The sequence below is a fragment of the Betta splendens genome, chromosome 9 (assembly GCF_900634795.4).
Source record: "Betta splendens chromosome 9, fBetSpl5.4, whole genome shotgun sequence".
Classification (NCBI taxonomy): Eukaryota; Metazoa; Chordata; class Actinopteri; order Anabantiformes; family Osphronemidae; genus Betta; species Betta splendens.
This window is the reverse complement of record NC_040889.2, coordinates 24,076,554-24,097,069: the sequence shown is the minus strand read 5'-3', so window position 1 is coordinate 24,097,069 and position 20,516 is coordinate 24,076,554. Positions and strand designations below refer to the sequence as shown.

The following is a 20,516-nucleotide window of genomic DNA, read 5'->3' as shown; positions in this document are numbered from 1 at the left end:
CCAATGACCAATGAATTGTAATTAGATTAACAGTCATTTGAAATCTGTTCTCCATTTTGCTTTGCACCCAGTATTTTCTAAAGTCCTACCTCAGCTTCTCAAGTTAAATCAAAAAGTAAACCATTACAGTAACACATAGGAATATAGTGATCAAAGCTTCTACATAGGACCTACGGGTTGACGCCAATGGTTCAGTCTTTAATTGGCAAACCTTTGTGATGTTGCATCCTGCCACATTTCTAATTTCTTCACCCTGCTGTCTCACTGTGTAGTTTTTCGGGGTCTTTCCATCGCCAGGATAATATTAGGCTTTACTGAGCACAAAGCACTGAATGATCTGCCTCTTTTGAGGACACGGAGCCTTTTATTGTGAACTTTCATATCTTTGATGTAGGAGGAATGTTTTTTTAGGAGAGAATGGATTGAAGAGAAGTCGCTGTTGCTGTCATGTCTCACCAACCTTTTAAATTAATGTTTTTGTTTACTCTTGCTTTATACGGTTCTATTTTTGGACGGAGTTGTGCTAAATTGTGAGGTGGTTCCGTCATTTGGTCTTCTATTAAACAGATGCTATACTTAATGTTAATCTGTGTTTGATTCTCAGGGTAAGATGGTGAAGGGAATGGGAGGAGCCATGGATTTGGTAGCGAGTGCGGGAACCAAGGTAGTGGTCACCATGGAGCACTCAGCGAAGGTTGGTAAAGATATCAGTGCTTCTGTGAGTTTACTTCAAAATACTTGTTTTTCTTTCCTCCAGAATCCAGGTCAGGTTAAATTGTGTAACATTTTCCTCAGCAGCGCGCTTGTATCTGCTTCCGTAATAATCACAGTGAGTGTGCGACTGATAAAGGATAATTCTCTTAATGGATTGCTTAATGCCGTTTTAGCAAAGAGTGATGAGGGTTTGCGCACAAATCATCATCTTGTTGCTCGTGTTTTGCTAATTTAAATACGTGTGGAGCATTGGACTGTTTTGTTAACAGCTGATTAGTTAAAGTGGTGCCACAGCTAGAGATGCTGTAAGTGGGCCCCACAATAGAAAGAGCTGTGAACTGGGGTAGTTCAAAGTCCAGGCCCATACGACTAGGGCACGGTAACATTGTGCATTCACAGAAGCATGCTGTCTCTTGCTAATGGGGGCCTGTCTGGCGCCCAGCTATAGTCCAGATGGTGCAGCAGGTGAGCATAAATTTAGTGCCCCAAAGCCTGTTTTCATTCATGATGTACGATGACACAGCATCAGATGATCATATGCCCTTAGTGGATTTAATAAGTGTTCTTCAATGTAATAAACGGTTGGTTTATACCCAGATTCTTTTTCCTTTCAGGGAGGAAAACACAAAATATTGGAGAAATGCAGCCTCCCTTTGACAGGGAAGCAGTGTGTGGATCGGATCATTACAGAAAAGGTGGGTTTCTATCTCTATTTAAGTAGTGTATAAAATGCACCACAGCATTAAAACCTGATGATATTACTTCTACTCTATGGCTGATTAGTTTATTGTACAAAAGCCATAAGCCTTTGTGAGATACATGATTATTTATTGGACAGAAAACTCAGAAGTTTGTTCCTCAGGTTTGACAAGAAGTGGGTTTTCGAGGTGAACTTGTCAGCAATAGGAGACTCAGTGAACTCAGTGAATCGCTGTTTTTATCTCTCAATTACGTCATCTAAGACCAGCTAAAGAATAACACACACAAACAGATGATAGATTAGTATAGTGCAACACAGTTAAATGGAAATTACATTTATTCGATTATGGCTAATTGAATCTGTTGATTTCTGTGAGGATGGCAGTCATTGATTTAGTTTTGTTTTATTTGCTTGCTGGGGTTGGGCTTCCGTTCATTATGGATTTTACTCATACTTCCATCCATTCCTCGAGGTCCTGCTTGTGATGCGCTGTCGATGGCTATGCTGTAGTATTGGTTTCAGTCAGTGATGTGGCTCTTGTCTCAAGTGAAAGGCCAGGCAGCGCTTGTAAAAGCTAATATGCAGGTCAAAATGGAAACCTTGGTCTGAGGCTCCAGCTCCCACTTTGAAACGGTTCTTTCCCTGCGTGCTGAGGTCATTTCCAAACCCTGCTGAGGTGTTCTGTGCTTGTTGTACCCAAACCAGCGGAGACCTTCAGTGTCCTTCAGTGTCCTTCAGCCAACGAAAGAGGCCTATGGTGGAAGGACATTGTGTGGATACTGGGCAATATAAGAGGCTGGTTTGATTGTCAGGTGATGATGCTGATTCAGTTAGATGCACTGTGGGACACACGACTCCTCCGTCCACCCTGTGTACTTTTGAAGCATAGCCCGGAGGCAACGATCCATGTTCTTCATCACCAAGGCCTCTCTTCTGCTCCCCAGAGGCGGAGGGATAAAACCGTCCAGCGGTAGCTGGTGAAGCCAGCGTGGGCGTTGTCTTTGTGTCCTCGTGTGCGCTGGTCACCTCTCTAACCCTTCGGTGGTTAGTGTGTGTGGAGCGCTCCCATTGAAAACATGACCTGCGAGGGCCAGAGTTGGACAGCGTGTCAATGACTCGTTCTTTGTTGCCATCTGCTCTTTTCTGCTCGACGGGCTTCTGTTGTGATTGCACAACGTTTCTCAGTGAGCAGACTTCTGTCAACATTTCTAAAGGTTACAGCTTTTTCTGCTGCCCTGCTCGCACCAGCGCCACCTCCTCCTTACATTTCCTGCTGCGTCCTCTCGCTGTCTTTCTATTAGCATTTTCTCCCATTATAACATCCGCAGCCTTTAAAATAACCGGAATTCTTGCCGAGCATTCCGACGCTTGCGGTGTGGTTCTTATTTCATTCCTTCTCTGCCAACACTCATTCTCCTCTTGACATTTGTCCTGCCATCCGCACCCCCCCCCCCAACAACTCCTCCACTTCTCCATCGGCAATGCCAGTCTCCATCTCTGTGGTTTCTAAGCCTTTCAAACGAGCTGGCATGTGACAGTCTGTTTGTCAACCTTTCAGATATCAGACTTCTACTTGGAAACACAGCTTTGTCACCTCTGGCGCTCGCTAACATCGCTTGTTTTGACGCCCCCAATGCACAGTACAGTGGTAAAAGTCTGTGATTTGATTAATGATGTCAGCACAACATGGGTTTTAGTATCACATGCAAGCTCAACTGTTAAAGACTGTTTTGTCTTCCTCTCAGTCGCTTCCTGTGGTACATCGGCTTTGTGCCTGTTAGAGGACGAAACTTCATTTTCGAATCACCTTTTTGCAAAATACCCATTTACACTTTGCACCTGCTGCTGAAACAGATACCAGAATAAGAAATGTCTACGTAAACAAACAAAGCCAACCAACATTGAGCTTAATGAGCCAGATTGCTCTTGGGTGATTGCCGTCTTCGCGATTACAGTCTGTGCTACCGTTTTCGCACCCGAACCTGGAGCCTTCCAATCAGCCAAACAAATCTTTTTCTCACCACAGAGACTCACGGGCAGATGCTGACGCAGACAATGTATTCTCACAAGCACATGATCCTCTTTGGATTGTGATAGCCTGGGGGGGTGTGGCTGGTTTTTCATGTGCTGTCATAAATGCTGTTCCACTGATTTGAGGCACAGGACAGTGGGAAACCTGCTGCCTCAGGCCATAGCGGCTGCTTCTCTACGTATATGGTTGGATCCGTGGATGCACTGTGTCGTCATTCCGTCCCTCCTAAGCCCTGTTCCCCTCTTTACACACTTACTGTACCACTGTGCCACTGAAATAAAGGATGGTGCGCTTGTTTGGTTCTTCTTTTTGTCTTGACGCTTTCTTAGCCTCTGGCGCCTGAGACGCTGCCCTTGAAAAAGGTCTTCACGCTCTGCTCTGCCTCCTCAACAATTATTTAGGCAATTACATCACGTTTTAAAAATACGATATTAAAAATGATTGCATGTCATTTGCAAATGAAGCAGAATGACTCCTGAATTATTTAGTCATGGGAATGGGCCTAAAAAAGTCTCACCTATGGTTTTGTCCTAATGATGGCAAAGCCAGTGACAGAAATTATTATTCCAGGATCCAAATTGAAATTCTTTCATGATAACACATCTCGCTCCTTGTAATTGCTATAATGCATTGATTAGATACTGCATGAGCTTGTAAAGGTTGTTGCATAGTGAAATGTAGTTTCTTTTAGTACCCGTTACTGTAAAAATACAGTTTGTTGTTCTGTAACTTGGTGTGGATGTTAAAAACTAGGTCAGTGGACACTTAGCTGCTGTTAGCTAAGTACAAAGAATGGGCTGATGCTGACACCTTTCCCTCACCTGTTTGTCTGCCACCTCTGGCCTATTGTGACAGTTCTCTAATTTCACCTAAGCACTTGCGACACATGTCACAATTAGAGATGCGTGTCAGCGTTGTCCACAGACCCCGGGTCCTCGTGACATCCCATCTGTCTTGCTATACTGGAGTGAGATCTCTGCCTCCTGCCCCGTCGCTGTGTGCGCGGTTCTAATGAGCTGAGAGTCCTGACAGGCTTCCGCCTGGATGTGAACATGGCTCGGCTTGTCCGTCTCTGCTGAGGGAAGCCACAGGACGCAGCTTGTCTGACCGGGCCTGACGTGTCTGCGTAAGATGTAATCTGTGCTTAATGTACAGTAGAGAAACTCACCTTGTGAAGCACTTTATGGTGAGGAGGACGTCTATCCCAACTGTCGGAAGCATCAGGTCCTTGCTGCTGTGAGGAAACATTGCTAAATGTAAACTTTATAACAGAATAAATAAACGAAATGATTTAACGCTAAGAAAATATATATTCAAAATTAAAATCTATATTTCTTGTATTACTAAATCCATTCTCTCCCTGAAGCTTGTAGTTTTTGCAATGTTTTATGCTTAAATTTTGTTTTTCTTTTAAGCAACCTGTAATAATGCAAGAGATAACGGTGCACCGGCAGAAAAACACACGAGTGCATCATTATTTAACCGGAGGTTCATAAATCGAAGCAAGAATAGAAAAGCAAAAAGCATTGGAGGCGCTTTAATGGCACATTGGGCGGAATAAACTCTGAGGTTCTAATCACAGCAACGGCTTATAGATTATTCGAGTTCATAAAAGAAGATTTGAAGAGGTCTGCTGCCTGAAGGTACTCGGCACACATTAGTGATTCCAATTGATTTTCTTTGTTGTTGTTACTTATCACAAGGCTGCATTTTTAGACGGTGTGCGTTTCCAATATTTGCGCTGCCGTTCTGTAAATGGCAGCTCTCCAGGGGCCCCGTTTATATAACATGCATGCAGTCTCCGCCGGTCCCTTTTTTACTGTGTGTACAGTATAACTCCATCGTCTGTATTTACGGTTTTTGTATGTGTATTCAGAGCAGTTGGTGACATTCAGTTGCAGTTCTTCTGCTTTAATCAGGGACTGTTCCACATTTTGGCACCATTATCTTTAAATTTGGGCCGCGACCCGCTCCTGATAAACGCATGATGGGCGGATGTCTTTAAATTAATGTTTCTCATATCCTGTTTTCTCTTTTTCCTTGAATTAGTGCAACCATTGAAATGCAGTAGTTTAACACTTTCTACACCCCATCTTCACAGAATTGAGGGGCCCTCTCTGAGGCCTTTCATGGATGTGTCATAGTAATTGCAGCTATTTTGCCATCTACGGGTGACACTGAAGTGGCACTCTGCCCCCCATCTGTGGCACTGATGTTTTTTGCGGGGGGCTGTTATCTCTTTTAGGTCACTTGGATAATTGAGGCTCCCACATGTTTGCGTGCCACCCCTGTGACCACACATCATAGGGTTCAATACCATTCATTGAGAAGACGATCATTCTGTCCATTTGGGTTTTTGTCTCGTCACCCAGCCTCCATCTGTCGTCCTCTAAACATCTCTTTTCTTTCGCTCACCCAGGCTGTGTTTGATGTAGATAAGACAAAAGGCCTGACTCTAATAGAAGTATGGGAGGGTCTGACTGCTGAGGACATCAAGGCTTGCACCGGCGCAGATTTTGAGGTGAGTGCAGTAGGTTCAGTTTGGCGTCTTTATCAGTGCTTACATTTGCTGATCCTCACCAGGATGCGTCACCTCTGTCCCCTCTGACTTCCAGGTGTCTCCCAACCTGAAGGCCATGCAGCAAATCTAGACGACCACTCTTTTGGTTTGCGTCACCTTTAGTTCTCTGCAGTATACAGCTGGTGATTCCGTTTCATGAGCGGCGTGCGCACCGATACGACACGCTCGGCTCCGTTCACTGGTTCTCAGCATGCAAACATCAGACGGGTGTAGTCGTCGGTGAATATGAATGAATGAAGTGGTCGGCGGCCGCTACGCTGAACCACTTCATCCCTGGGCATCTTTTACCAAATGGTCCGTCTGAGATGACAACACAAACTGGGATTATTCTTTTCTTATAAAAATGTAAATCTAAGACTTTGGTGAAATAAGTAATGTAGAACATAGAACAGTACATATTTCATTAATTTTCAGGAATATAGAAAAACTTTGTTATAAGTTAGGGATTCCTGGTTTTGGCAAAAGGCAGTGTGTTTTATTTAAAGCCGTGCTCCTCTAGGAGACTACAGCCCTGTGTAAAATACTTCTAAGTTAAAACGTCACCACCTCATTAATGCATAACTGATCCAAGCCTTAACATTTCGTGCTCTAACACATTCTGTTCTCCTGCCTTTAGTAATAAAATGTGTAAAAGTTAATAAAGTCTTTCTTGAGTGAATGGAAATAGTGGAGTTTTATGGTTCCTTTTACGTTCTATGCGAAGAAGCTCTCCGCTGCAATTTAAGGTGGAGGTTCGCAATCAGTCCACTGGTTCCTCCAGCTCTGCCCCGACAGGCTTTGCACTGCCCTTCACTTACAGTACCTGTCATAATGACAATGCAATAAATTGGAATGATTCCTCCTCAGAGCAATGAGGTCATAGTTCCACTAATAAATTAAGCAGATTAAATACGGCAGCTGTGAAAGCAGCGACCGTAGGATTTGTGCGTTTAAATTATCCAACCCATCACGTCGCACAGGGATTGAAAGCCAACGCCTGCTTTGAGAGTGATGCCTTGTGACACTCTCCAGGTTAGAGCTTTCTATATACGGATGGTGGGCTTACATTGACATTCTTGATGTGATTTCTCCACTCGACTAGAGAGGCACTGCCACCACCTGAGGGCTGTTATATAACGGGAGAATTCAGCCGCCGGGCGTGTGGGTTCAAGGAGATCAACTGGGCTGGATGATCAAGTAAAAAAATGGAAGGAAGTTACATGTATGGGGGCTGTTGCCACTGGCGTTTAATGTTAAGCCAGCGCACGGCTGCATGAGTCAAACCAGAGCGGCGGTCTTCATGATCCCACAGTTTAGCCTGGTTCCTACTCGTGTGTTCGAAATTCACCGGGAAGGGAACCTTTCAGGAACGTCTGGGTGAAATCGGAGCCGTGCAGCAGCTACTGTAGTTGGCTGTTCTGTTGAATCCTTCTCTTTGTGTATTTTTAAAAGGTCATCCTGTATATTCCATGCTCATAGTTTATCATTGTTGCATTCGGTGTGGGGGGGAAAAAAGGTGCCTGATAATAAACCAGTGGTATTCAGTCTGTATCTGAACGAAGCACAAGCTAAATATATCTGGAGACTCAGCAGTGATTTCCAATTATGCAGAGTGACTGTGTCAATATAGATTCTTGTTGTGTGTCCAGAGGGTGTAATATAATCCAGCCTTCCCCCGTGTCACTTCTCCTGAGACATTATTGCAGGAACACAAGCAATTTGGAGACGTAGGAAACCCACGGCCTCCGGACGCAGGCTCAGTCCGTCGGCATGCGTACGTTTACCGTGGTGACCTATTTGTTTGAATGGCCCGTGTCAAGGTTGGCAACCAGCTGATTATCCCCAATGCTGAACGTGTTCGTTATTCATTGCCCCTGCCGTTAATTGCAGCCATAATGAATCGCCGGCACAAGGCTCTCATTCATTCAATTAGAGTGCGTGACCTCAAACACGCTCAGAGGTGAAATTAGAGGAATGTGTTTTAGATAAGGAACGAAAAGCAAATTAAAACACCTCATCACCTCAGGTGCACAGCCACTGATATTAAACCACATCCACTCTGTTCCAAAATATATCAAGACCATTAAATCTGTTTAGTTTTACCGTTGTATGTTTGCCAAAGGCTCCCAGAGAACAGAAACATTAATAATCATACTATAGGCTATGTTGGCATTGTTTCGCCGCCTTGTGTGACTCGCATTGCTGAAAACACAAGCGCTGAATGTTGTCATATTCGGGTCCGTCAAAGCGCATTTTCATAATTGCGCTACCCGGTGATGTGTACAGCTCAGGGGGGTGTGGACTAGTTGTGGCGCTGGTGTGTGAGTGTGTGTGTGTGTGTGTGCGCGCGCGCGTGCGTGCGTGCGAGAACGAGATAGAGCCGGGGAGAGGGAGTGCGTCCGCGTTTGGGGAGAGACGAGGCGCGAGAGGAGAGAGCGCACACCAGGTTGGCGCAGGCACCGGTCCGGGAGAACGGAGGGTCGCGCGCGTCGGCAGCATGGCTTCGTCTCACGGGAGAAGCGACCTGCGGTTCGCAGACTGGATGGCGAGTCTACCGCAGAGCATGCACACGATCCCGCTCACCAACCTCGCAATTCCCGGTAGGTTTCATTTCTGACATTAAACGGAGACCGGCGTGACCGCATCCATCTCGCATCCGCGCGCAGCGCACGCAGCCATTCTAGCAGACGAGAAACGAACGAGGAGCCCGAACGTTTCGACATGTAGGATTTTTTTTTTTTTTTGCTGCTTTGCAAACTTTGAAGTTTTACTTCGCTTCGAGTGCAACTCCTACAATTGGCCCTTACTCGCATTGTGCGGCTTCGGAACAAAGGTGGGGACCTGTTGCGCAACGCGAGAGGCGCCAGGTATTTTCTATTTCTAACAGTCCCGCTCCCTCGCGCGACGATCCGCCGTCTGCGGGTTAAAAATAACAACCCGATGGTTCGGAACGTGTCAACGACGAGAGGCTCCGTCATTTGATTCAGATGACCGCGCCGCGTTCAGTGCGCTGGGGTGGTGGCCGTGAAGGAGGAGAAGAAGAGGAGAGGAGAGATGGGGAGTGGGATGAGAGCGCTGCCCGTTAAACACGAGCTGGTGGCGCCGCAGCCAATCGCTGCGCGTCGTCTCCATTCAGGTCCAAAATGCAGGTTGTGCAGCCCACCCCCGGTCCGATTGATAGGAAGGATTATTAGCAGCCAGTTAATTCCATATCTGCTGCCTAGTGATTATCACACCCTCCACACGATGCGCTTCCACCCTTCATCTCTTGCCTCCCCGACCTCCTCCCTCCTCCGTCCTCCTCCACGTGCCTTCGTGGAGGCTGCAGACGCCTGCTGCGTTTGCCGTTGACGGCCGTGGCACCAGTGCCCAGCGAGGCGTGGCGTCTCACCGGCACCGGACGCCGGGACTCTGTCGTCGGACCCCAGTCAGGGGCCGCGTGGCGCGCGTCGCCACGTTCTGCTGAATCACGTGACACCAGAGTTGCGCACGGGAACGCGCTCCGCCCCAAATAATGAGGCGTCGTTCCTCCCTATTGGCCCCGCGGCCTGCGGGTTCGGCCGCTTTCAGCCTGTCCTCCGTCTGGATGCGGATTCTGGGAACGTCTCCTTGGGTTTAGGCACACATTTGGTCTCGTGTTTGTCACGCTTTACTCCCTAATCTACAGGATTTAAAGGGGGTTTATTTAGCAACAACCACATGTTCCTGTCAGGGTCGGTCTGATCTTGTTCAAATGAGTCGGTCGCGTCACACGCTTTTGACTGTATCGCATCTTAAAAAGGCAGCTTCGCAGGTATCGCTCAAGCACAAAGGCGCTTCTTCTTCTTCTTCTTCTTGGTAATATTTGGTGGCACCAGCGGTTCTTCTTCTTCTTCTTCTTCTTCTTCTTGGTAATATTTGGTGGCACCGGCGTCTTCTTCTTCTTCTTCTTGGTAATATTTGGTGGCACCAGCATCTTCTTCTTCTTCTTCTTCTTCTTCTTCTTCTTCTTGGTAATATTTGGTGGCACCGGCATCTTCTTCTTTTTCTTCTTCTTCTTCTTCTTCTTCTTCTTCTTCTTCTTGGTAATATTTGGTGGCACCGGCGTCTTCTTCTTCTTCTTCTTGGTAATATTTGGTGGCACCGGCAGCTTCTTCTTCTTCTTCTTCTTGGTAATATTTGGTGACACCGGCATCATCTTCTTCTTCTTCTTCTTCTTCTTCTTCTTCTTGGTAATATTTGGTGGCACCGGCGTCTTCTTCTTCTTCTTCTTCTTCTTGTTCTTGGTAATATTTGGTGGCACCGGCATCTTCTTCTTCTTCTTCTTCTTCTTCTTCTTCTTGGTAATATTTGGTGGCACCGGCGTCTTCTTCTTCTTCTTCTTGGTAATATTTGGTGGCACCAGCATCTTCTTCTTCTTCTTCTTCTTCTTCTTCTTCTTCTTCTTGGTAATATTTGGTGGCACCGGCATCTTCTTCTTTTTCTTTCTTCTTCTTCTTCTTCTTCTTCTTCTTCTTGGTAATATTTGGTGGCACCGGCGTCTTCTTCTTCTTCTTCTTCTTCTTGGTAATATTTGGTGGCACCGGCAGCTTCTTCTTCTTCTTCTTCTTGGTAATATTTGGTGACACCGGCATCATCTTCTTCTTCTTCTTCTTCTTCTTCTTCTTCTTCTTCTTCTTGGTAATATTTGGTGGCACCGGCGTCTTCTTCTTCTTCTTCTTCTTCTTGTTCTTGGTAATATTTGGTGGCACCGGCATCTTCTTCTTCTTCTTCTTCTTCTTCTTCTTCTTGGTAATATTTGGTGGCACCGTCCTCTACAAGAACTACCTCACCAGCAGATGATCCGGTGAATGATCTGGACCTAGTGATCTGGCGTGCGCTCCTGTGTGGGGTGATGTGATGCTACGCTGCGTTACTGCTGCCAAAAAGCTAAACAGCCCCCACTGTGTCTGTGTTGCACTGCACAGCTGTGCTCATTAGTTTACATAATCTTCCCTATAATTGGCAACGACTTTATTTAAAGGCTCTGCGGTGACAGAGACGACTTTATTAATTTAGGGTCTTTAAGCTTTTTAAATGGAAGTATATTTGTCATGTGCGAAGTAGGCGCTTAATGGAACCAAATCCTTTGTGTGGGAGGAGAAAGTAGCACATATACAAGGCTATAGATGTCACAGTATGGCTTGTCAGGCGGCTGACAGATAGAACAGCTGCTCTATGGCAGATTAGAATCTATTTACCGTATGTGCCGTTGCTGTTTCCTTTGACTGGAATCGGTCTGAGAAAACGCAGGTTGCACAGAGAGGTCACGCTCCACCGTCTCGGTCAGGGTGATTAATAAGCAATTTAATAAACAATACAAAACACTCACTCCTCAGGTTAGGGGGGTTTAGGAACACTCCAATCCTCTGCAGGGCAGAGAAGAGGAGATTACGCCTATTAATGGAGGGCTTTATAAGGAAAGACTGCGACGTTTATTATTTTACTGTAAGAGGTGAGGAGCCTCTAACAGTGACAGTCGAGGCCGACTGAAAGGGGGTCACGGGAATCAAAAGGCTGAGCTGGGTCTGTTAGATTGGGAAATCCAAAACGGGAGAAATGATTTAAATGTTTCTATAATCCGCAGGCGGAAATTGAAGAGATTAACGTATCTGCTCCGGAAGCCTCCGCTTTGCTGAGCTAAAGACACATTTTTTGCCGTTTAGCTTTTGAAAATTCGCCAAGAGACACGGGGTTCCGACACCTCCGGAGGCTTCAGCCGCTGTGCGACCACGCGTCCTCTGTGTAACATCCCCGCTGACGTGAAGCTGTGAGGTCCGTCGCCGGGAGACGCAGGAGGAACGTATTAATCCCACCTTCGGCCGATCGATTCCTGTCGGCAGAGTCTGATGTGAAAATGCCAGCTGCGCGTCTGAGACCGTCCCAACGACCACTCCTATTGATTTTGTAGCAGGACTTCGCAGCCAGAGCTTCGAGTGAATTAAAATTGCATGAAAATTCCACAGTACAAAGACACCAATAAATCAGCGGTCGCCCTGAGGGGAGCTGAGTCAGAGCGGCTGGCGAGGCTGACACATGCAGGACGAGGCCGTATCAGACGAGGCACGTACAGAGTAAATGCTGCCGAGTGCGATCGACAAGCGGCGCGTTGCTCATTACGGCGTGACTAACGACGCGGCGTGGAAGCACTTGTTAAATAAAAACAATGCACACTTTCATGAGCCCCACGCTGACGGGCCTCCTCATGGAACATGGAGGCTCGCAGACGTGACTCAGCCCACTGGGAAGGAAGGAAGGAAGGAAGGAAGGAAGGAAGGAAGGAAGGAAGGAAGGAAGGAAGGAAGGAAGGAAGGAAGGAAGGAAGGAAGGAAGGAAGGAAGGAAGGACGAAGGGACGGGACCGGGAGGGATGAAGGGACGGGAGGGGAGGGCTAGGGAGGGATGAAGGAAGGAAGGAAGGAAGGAAGGAAGGAAGGAAGGAAGGAAGGAAGGAAGGAAGGAAGGGAGGGAGGGAGGGAGGGAGGGAGGAAGGAAGGAAGGAAGGAAGGAAGGAAGGAAGGAAGGAAGGAAGGAAGGAAGGAAGGAAGGAAGGAAGGAAGGAAGGAAGGAAGGAAGGAAGGAGGGAGGGAGGGAGGGAGGGAGGGAGGGAGGGAGGGATGAAGGAAGGAAGGAAGGAAGGAAGGAAGGAAGGAAGGAAGGAAGGAAGGACTAGACAGACTGTGGCTCTGTCCCTGGCTTTGATGCCATCGAACACGTTTCATTAGCAGCATTAGACTGTACGTACAGTAATTACAGCGTGTTGTGTTGCTCCTGGAGTGGGGCATGTATCTGTGGTCTACAGGTGGGCACAGTAATTCATATAATTACACATACTGATAAAAAACCCATTACTGTTGCAATTATTATCTAGGTTAACATCATCCTGATTATTATCATTTACTTTTCAATGCTTAATTGCTTTTTGTTTGTTTATTTGTTGTTGTTGTTTTTTTCATTCTGGTGTGTTGATACTCCAGATGCTACCGTACAGTAACCAGATGAAATCAAGGAGTCATGTGTAGTTCAAGAAGGCTCAGGGGAGTCATACAACCGCTCCGATGGCCGACAGCTCAACCAGAGGTACAAAATGAACAACAGGCCTTTAACCAGGATGAAAGGTGGAGGGCAATAGCTGCGATGAGACGACTTGACAGCAGTAAAACAAATCCATGGCAGAGGAGCTAATCTTCACCCTCCTCAGAGCGGGGGGGGGGGGGCATCCAGGGTTGTAGCTGTAAATCTGTCCATTAGTCCTTGGACTGGACCACTTCGCTCGGCTGACACTTAAGCCCCGGAATGAGGAGGATGAGCGGTATCAGATACCAGGATAAACACTGGCGGTGCAGAGATGCTGGAAGGGCAGGAAATCAGCGCAGTAAAGGCAGATTGGAAATTCCAAGCAAACACTAGGTGAGAGACTAGAGATAGGGGTTTTATCAGCCGCTGGTGTAACAGACCACAAATCCTAATATATGTGTAACGTGCTTAAGAGGAGCTTTTATGAGAACTGATTAGAAATTGTTAGGTATGGATGGCGGCTGCCGCTGCGTCAGCGCTGGCGGATAATTGGGTTTCCAGCAGGGGATGTTCGTCCTGACTCCAAAAGTCGAATAATTTGCTCCCATCGGAGACGCACGTGCCCTCAGATCCTCACGGAGGAGGAAAGAACCCCATTCAAGGAGCAGCAGAGGAGAGGGGGGAGTCCTCCTCTCCTCGGTCAGGATGCATGCGGACAGAGGTCGTCGTCGTCGTGACGACACCGGTCGATTCTCCATCGTAGGCCTCATCATCATCACCCTTAAGTGAATTGCTGCGCTATTGTTTCACCTCCTTCCAGCTTCTATTGCTTCTCTGTATTTTCGCGCCCTCTTTGACCCGGTGACGCGTCCACTCTATCAGACATGTGACAGGCTGCGCGTTTGGCGAAGGCGATACGGCGGCGTATTCGTATATTATGGGGTGTCAGAAGTCCGTGTGGATCCGCAGTTCATAGAAGCTACCGCCGTCATCGGTGCTGGATTGTAGTTGTCACTGGGCTTCATAATCAGAACCGGGGAGAAAGGCTCCTCCTCGACGGCAGCAGACTCCAGCAGCTCGCGGGACCCGCCGAGGTCGTCATGGGTCGCGCTGACCCGGCTCGCTGTGCCGCCCCAGGACCCGGCTGTCTGCTCCGCTCACGGTCACTCTCGCCGCGAAGAGCTAGCGGAGCTAGCTGAAGGTCAGCTCAGGAAGCAGGTCTACAAACAGGCGAACGTGCGGCGGGGACGAGCCGAGGAGGACGACGTCAGAGTCCCAGTCTGCCGCAAAATGGAGGCGTCTGAGGCGATTCCACGACCCATTTTGTAGCAGAAGGTCGCGGCCGAGTGTGAATTTAAACACATCGCGCTGCCAGTAATTTAATAACCGCTGTGGTGCTTCTGTGACCTTTACTCTTAGAGGTCAATCCAGTTCAGCTTTTGAAGCAACAGCATGTGTCTGGAGAAATTAAAACATTTGTCATCCAGCTGGGAAATGTCCCCTGTCAAAATAAGGTCAAGACATCAGCCCAACTCTGACGAATGATTATTATTGTCAATGATTATTTTTGTGCTGATGAAAAATAATGTTCAAACATCCGTGTATGTAACTGTGGACTTCTCGCGTCCGGGTTCATGACTTCTGACCACGGATGCTGTTATTAGTCGGCTCAGTTGCCATGGCAGCCACCGTCTCCGCCACTGACCCCGCTCTAGCAGCCGGGTCCCGCCGCACGACTCAGTGCCCCGCGCGCATGAACCCCCCGTGCTTCTGTCTCCAGGCTCCCACGACTCCTTCAGCTTCTACATCGACGAGGCGTCTCCGGTGGGTCCCGAGCAGCCGGAGACGGTGCAGAACTTCGTGTCGGTGTTCGGCACCGTGGCCAAGAAGCTAATGAGGAAGTGGTTGGCCACGCAGACCATGAACTTCACCAGCCAGCTGGAGGCCGGGATCCGCTTCTTTGACCTGCGCATCTCCACCAAGCCGCGCGACCCCGACAACGAGCTGTTCTTCGCCCACGGGCTCTTCAGCGCAACGGTCAGCGAGGAGCACGGCGTCCGCACGCTTTTCCATGTGATGAATATGTAGCGGTGCTCGTGGTTGCTGGGTGATGTGCGTGCGCGCACGTGTGTGTATGTGGCAGCGTGCGTGGGTGCAGACTTCGCAGCACAGCGGTTGGCGTTCCTCCGTATTGTTGTGTCGTCGTTGCTGTGCATGCGTTGATTGTGTTCATTTTCAAGGTCAGAGAAGGTCTCGAGCAGATCAGTAGTTTCCTGTCGGCTCACGCCAGAGAGGTGGTGTTCCTGGACTTCAACCACTTCTACGGGGTCCAGAACCTGCACCATGAGAAGCTGGTGGCCATGTTGAAAGAGGTGTTTGGTGACAAACTCTGCCCAGTGGTCTTCGCTCAGGAGGTACAACGCAGATAGATCTAACTCACTCATTACTGGCTGACTTTTATTTTGAAATTAAGCCTGGAACCACACAAATGTTCATGAATTGGGTTTGAATTGTTAGTATTTATGTGAAATATGGTTTCATTAGCGTTACCCTGTCCCCCTCCCCTGAATGCTCCTCTTCCGCCCCCAGGTGACTCTGCAGTATCTGTGGGAGAAGGAGTTTCAGGTGCTGGTCTTCTACCATCACCCTATGGCCCTGGAGGTGCCCTTCCTGTGGCCGGGCCAGATGATGCCGGCTCCGTGGGCCAACACCACCGACCCGGAGAAGCTGGTGCAGTTTCTCCAGGCTTCTGTCACCGACCGCAGGTCCGATGCTAAACCTTTAATCACCGCATTGGTCCACGTATGTGTTTAGATAGAGAGAGGTGATTTTGCTATCGAGGGTATTTTGAGTGTGTGGCAGCCCTCTCTGCAACAGATGGCACAAAGTGCTTTCCATAAATAGGTTAAAATGCAAAACAACACCACATAAAACGCTTGAACAAACGTGTCTCCTGCAGGAGAAAAGGGACGTTCTTCGTGTCTCAGGTGGTCCTGACACCGAAGGCGAGCACCGTCATGAAGGGTGTGGCGAGCGGCCTGAGGGAGACCATCACGGAAAGGTTGGTGTTCTGGACCTGGTCCACGTTTAGAGCACTGAGGACGGGTGAGGGCGAGCGGTGGGAACGCGGGCGTGGGGGGGGTCAGAAGTGACACCACTCACCCTCAACAACACGCCAGCCGACGTCACGGCTCCACACACACCATCGCGTCCGAGTCACGGTGGCATTTTAGAACCTCACCCAGAGGCCCGTTTGTTTCCACAGGCGTTTGACACTGACCTCGCTCCACTTATTTATTTATTTCAGCTGCAACAAACCAGAGGCGACGCTTCTCATCTTTTTATACACTAGCGCGGCTGTTTTCTGTTCAGATCCACGCTCTGTGGTCCGTTCCCTCTTTGTGCCGCCGCTTTGTTAAAAAGCCGCAGCAGCAAAACCATCATTCATTTTCCCAGGCGTGAATTATTCATGCGCCCACTCCGCCATCAGCCGTCCTCACGGGGCCGTTGCGCCGCTTTGACGCCGTCCTCGCGGCACCCGAAGGCTCATCTCCGTGTGTTTCCCCCTATCGGCAGGGCCCTGCCGGGCATGATGCAGTGGATCCGGTCGCAGAGGCCCGGGGAGAGCGGCATCAACATCATCACGGCCGACTTCGTGGAGCTGGGAGAGTTCATCAGCGCCGTCATCACCCTCAACTACCACCTGGACGACGAGGACGACGACGCCACCTGAGGGCCCGCGGGGGGCGCCGGGGAGCGCGGGCCGGCGCCGGCGGGCTCCGCTCTCACCCTTTTCTCTTTGGCATTTGTTTCAGGAGGGGAGCGGCACCGCTCCTTTCGCTTTATTTAGGGCTATAGTGAAGTGAGAGATCAAACGAAAAAAAAAAACGGGATGGGGGAAGACGAGTTGGAGTTAGTAGAAGCAGGAGTTTTTTTGGTTGGAGTGCTAAGAGAGAGATTTTGTTTGTTTCCTATTTCGGGACATCAAAATGTGTTTGTTCCGAGTGACATGTTCATTTCCTGAGCTGTAAAAATAAACACTGTTTCAAGGCTTTCCACCTCATCAAGGGAGCTCCTCAGATCATGTCACCTATCTGCTAAATGTGTTGGTTCATTCCTAATATTCTAGTGCCGGTGCCGGTGCGTCCATGGGGTCCGTGTACAGTAAACCGCTCAAATTCTGCTCTGTAGCTGACGGTGAATGAGAAAATCAGCCCAGTCACATCACGGCAAAGGTTCCTGAAACCGTTCCCACGGCTTGGATGCACATTGTTCAGTTGTGGGATTTCTTTCTTTCCGGAGCTGTGATGTTTCAGGGAGGGCAGTGTCTTGGAGCCTCGATCTGATCTCTGCACCCTGGCTCTCGATTCCTCACCCAACACGGAGGGGAGTCACGACCAGAGCGTGTGTGTGTGTGTGTGTGTGTACGATGCCGCTCACATCTGATCATCTAGAGATGCATTCAGCGCTACCAGTCATTTCCAACCATGAAGACAGATTCATTGCACTTCGTCGTGGGTGCTGAGTCGTGATAGCCGAGTATAAAAATACATGACATCTGGGTAGTAGTGTGTTTCCACCGTCTGTGTTTCCTCGGTTGAGAGCTTGCCCCCTGTATGTGCGTCTATAGCTGCTGCTGCGGCGCAGCATACAGCACTCATGGTGAGATGTGTCACAGTGTTGTCTTTCATAATAACAGGTGATAACGCTTCTTTATTTCAAAGGGGAAAAAACTGTCTAAAAATCTTGAAAAATTGAAAATGAAAAATTTCATGATTCAGTCAGAAGTTGAGCTGTGATTTGACATTGAGGACAATAATAAAGTAGATGTTTAGTTGAGATAGTTGAGATTTAGCTGTGGCTCTTTAGTAGACGTTTCACTCTCCTGATTCCTTTACATCAATGCTGGTGCAATACATTTAGTACAGTCTCATTTTCTCATGCATTTCATTATCAGCTCTGCAACATCTGGTTTAAGACGGTAAAATATATTGAAATGACGCTCAGAAGGACAACGGGAGTGTTTTTATTCACATGATTATTCACATTATGCATGAAAAAAGTCACACAATAGTCCGCGCACCCTCTGATCGATGTGGCGTTTTCTGCAGAGAATGTATTCTGTGAGAACATCGGTGTCTAGTTCGTTCGCGTGCAGCCGCACACGGGAGCTCTTTAGATTTGTGAATGTATGTGTCGTGTGGGTAACTGTGCCATTCCTGAGGGCCTCACGCGACGGAGCGGGTTCAATCTGGACGTTCATGTTCGCATCTTATGCTTCGACGTGGAAACGAGTTCAAACTGTATTCTTTCAGTGTGGTTTCATGTTACAATGTTTTATATTGTGCAAAGTTTGTACATACTGTAATTGCAAATAGTAAGCTGCCGAAAAATTGTAAATGATATCAATCATTGTGACAAGTCTTAGACAACACTTTCTTAACTCACACCCTAAACGAGCAACGTTCACTCAGCTTCTGGTTTTTATATTTATTTAATACTTCACCTCTGTTGTGTACTAATAGGGACCGCCAGGTGTGTGCTTAGATATTGTCCTTCAGAGCATGGGAGCATCTCACCTGGACGTCATTTTGCCCTTTAAGACAAACCTCTACTTTGACTTCTTCTGTAAATGTTGCACAGCTGCTTCCCCCATACAGTAAAAATGAGGCTTGCAGATTGTTTTGTAATGACATTTTGTGTCTTCCCTGGTCCAAAATGTTCATGTTCTGATGTGAAAAGAGTCCCGTTGCTGTTGTACAACCCACAAACCTTTGTTTGAAAGTGACTCTGTTCTAAGTGGAAATGGCCAATCAAATAAAGCTACTCAGCCTATTAAGCGGCTAACTGAAGTATCATTTCCTGACCGGTTTATGGCTCGTTAAATGCTGATTGGCTGCCTGGTTGGTTAATTGCTTGATTTAGAAAAAAATCATTATTAAAGCTATCATCGTAAGATTTAATCCAATCAGCAAATGGCAGTGCGCTACATAGGACGGTCGTTTGTAGCTTTCAGTGTAACAGACAAGTGTGTTATTCCATGTCTGTGCAGAGAAATATCCTAAATTCGTCCCGTTTCCAGGGTGATGAGGAGGGAGGTGGGTGGGCAGCGCCACCCGGGGTGACCTTGCTCAGACTGTGTTTTGTAAATCAGCAGCTGCCATTCTGCAGACAGGTATTGCTTACTTAGATGCTGAGTGGCTCATTGTGTGTGTGTGTGTGTGTGTGTGTGTGTGTGCCCGCGTGCGCTTGCAGCATCATATGCTTTTTTTTTTTTCGAGTGGGTTTTATTTTCGTCAGTGTCACATCACCAGAGTTCAGGTCATTAGCGACGCTTCTAAAAAAAAGTGGGAAAATGAACGACGTCGTTTGCTGCAGAAAATGGGAAAATGCAAATGTTATTTTCTGCACGCTCGTGTCTGTCTGTCTTCCTCTGTCACGCACACACACACAAACCACACACACAGGCAAGCGCACACATGTGGAGGAGGCAGAGGTGTGGGAGGTGGAGATGGATGATGGCATTCAGACAGTTTAAAAAGGGGCTGCAGCGAGATGCACAGTTTCAGAAAAGTTGGGAGCGTGAGGAGGAGGCAGAGTCATTTCAGCGATCCACTCCTGAGGGTACAGGGCGCACGGTGGCAATTTGTCTGACTGGGAGGCCACAACGCAGCCATCTGCAATATTAGTCACATAAAAAGCCACAGTTAGAATTTGCCAATTGAAGGTTATATGACTCGATCATTAACAAAACAAGGTTTTGATACAGAGCTAATGGAACAAATCAGGGATAGAGAACTGTAACAATCACTGTAATACAGACATGAAATTAGAAGACGTCCAAAAGAGCAACGTATTGAACGAACAGCTTAATTTATTTTAAGAGCAGAAAGAGACTGTACGAATAAACATACAGTATTGACACAGTTTTACTGAGGGAGTGTTTGCCACCGTTTCCATTCCTTGCTTTGTTTCACTTCTGGACGCACACGCGTCACGTTAAATCTGCCTTAACGTCAGACCTCAGTCTCCGTCTCCAGAGTACGGATGCAGGAAGCAGCAGCCACAGACAGGGAACCGGCTCTCATTTGTCGCATTCGCGTCAGGGGCTTGTGCTGGAACTGACCCCTGGTGCTTCGTGACCTTCACCACAACCTCGCGGCTTCTGACCTTTCGCGTGACGCGACTCGTCCCGGTGTTTGTGGCGTTTTTAGCGTAAACAATGTGATTTTCTATTACAGAGGTTGGATTTATTGGATCAGGTTTAGTTTGAAAGAATAATCGCATCGCGAAAGCCTCTCTGACGGCGTGTTCTACCACGAGCTTCAAACCAAGTTGTAAATAGAAACATGACCTACAACAAAGGTGCCCAGGGACAATGTACTGTACTTGCCTATGTGCGTATAGGCCACTAGACCTCGGGGGGTGTAATTCTGGCCCAGGGCCGGCATTCGGGCATCGGGACATCGTGTTGAC

General features: G+C 47.8%; 2 protein-coding genes across 2 annotated transcripts in view; both read left to right on the top strand.

The window, feature by feature from the left end:
* The window catches only part of oxct1a (3-oxoacid CoA transferase 1a), a 29,663-nt gene extending 22,972 nt beyond the window's left edge, over window positions 1-6,691 (top strand). The window contains exons 14-17 of the mRNA XM_029160737.3: window positions 605-694; window positions 1,329-1,409; window positions 5,866-5,967; window positions 6,062-6,691. Of these exons, the coding sequence (XP_029016570.1) occupies window positions 605-694; window positions 1,329-1,409; window positions 5,866-5,967; window positions 6,062-6,097 (309 nt within the window). The 3' untranslated portion in view covers window positions 6,098-6,691. The remainder of the gene's footprint in view (window positions 1-604; window positions 695-1,328; window positions 1,410-5,865; window positions 5,968-6,061) is intronic.
* A 1,666-nt stretch (window positions 6,692-8,357) lies between these two features.
* plcxd3 (phosphatidylinositol-specific phospholipase C, X domain containing 3) lies at window positions 8,358-18,875 on the top strand. Its single transcript, XM_029160738.3, has 6 exons — window positions 8,358-8,606; window positions 14,821-15,077; window positions 15,281-15,454; window positions 15,630-15,805; window positions 16,000-16,101; window positions 16,617-18,875. Exons 1-6 carry the CDS (start codon window positions 8,504-8,506, stop codon window positions 16,771-16,773), a joined length of 969 nt encoding a protein of 322 aa, XP_029016571.1. The 5' UTR covers window positions 8,358-8,503; the 3' UTR covers window positions 16,774-18,875.
* Window positions 18,876-20,516: the final 1,641 nt, after the last annotated feature.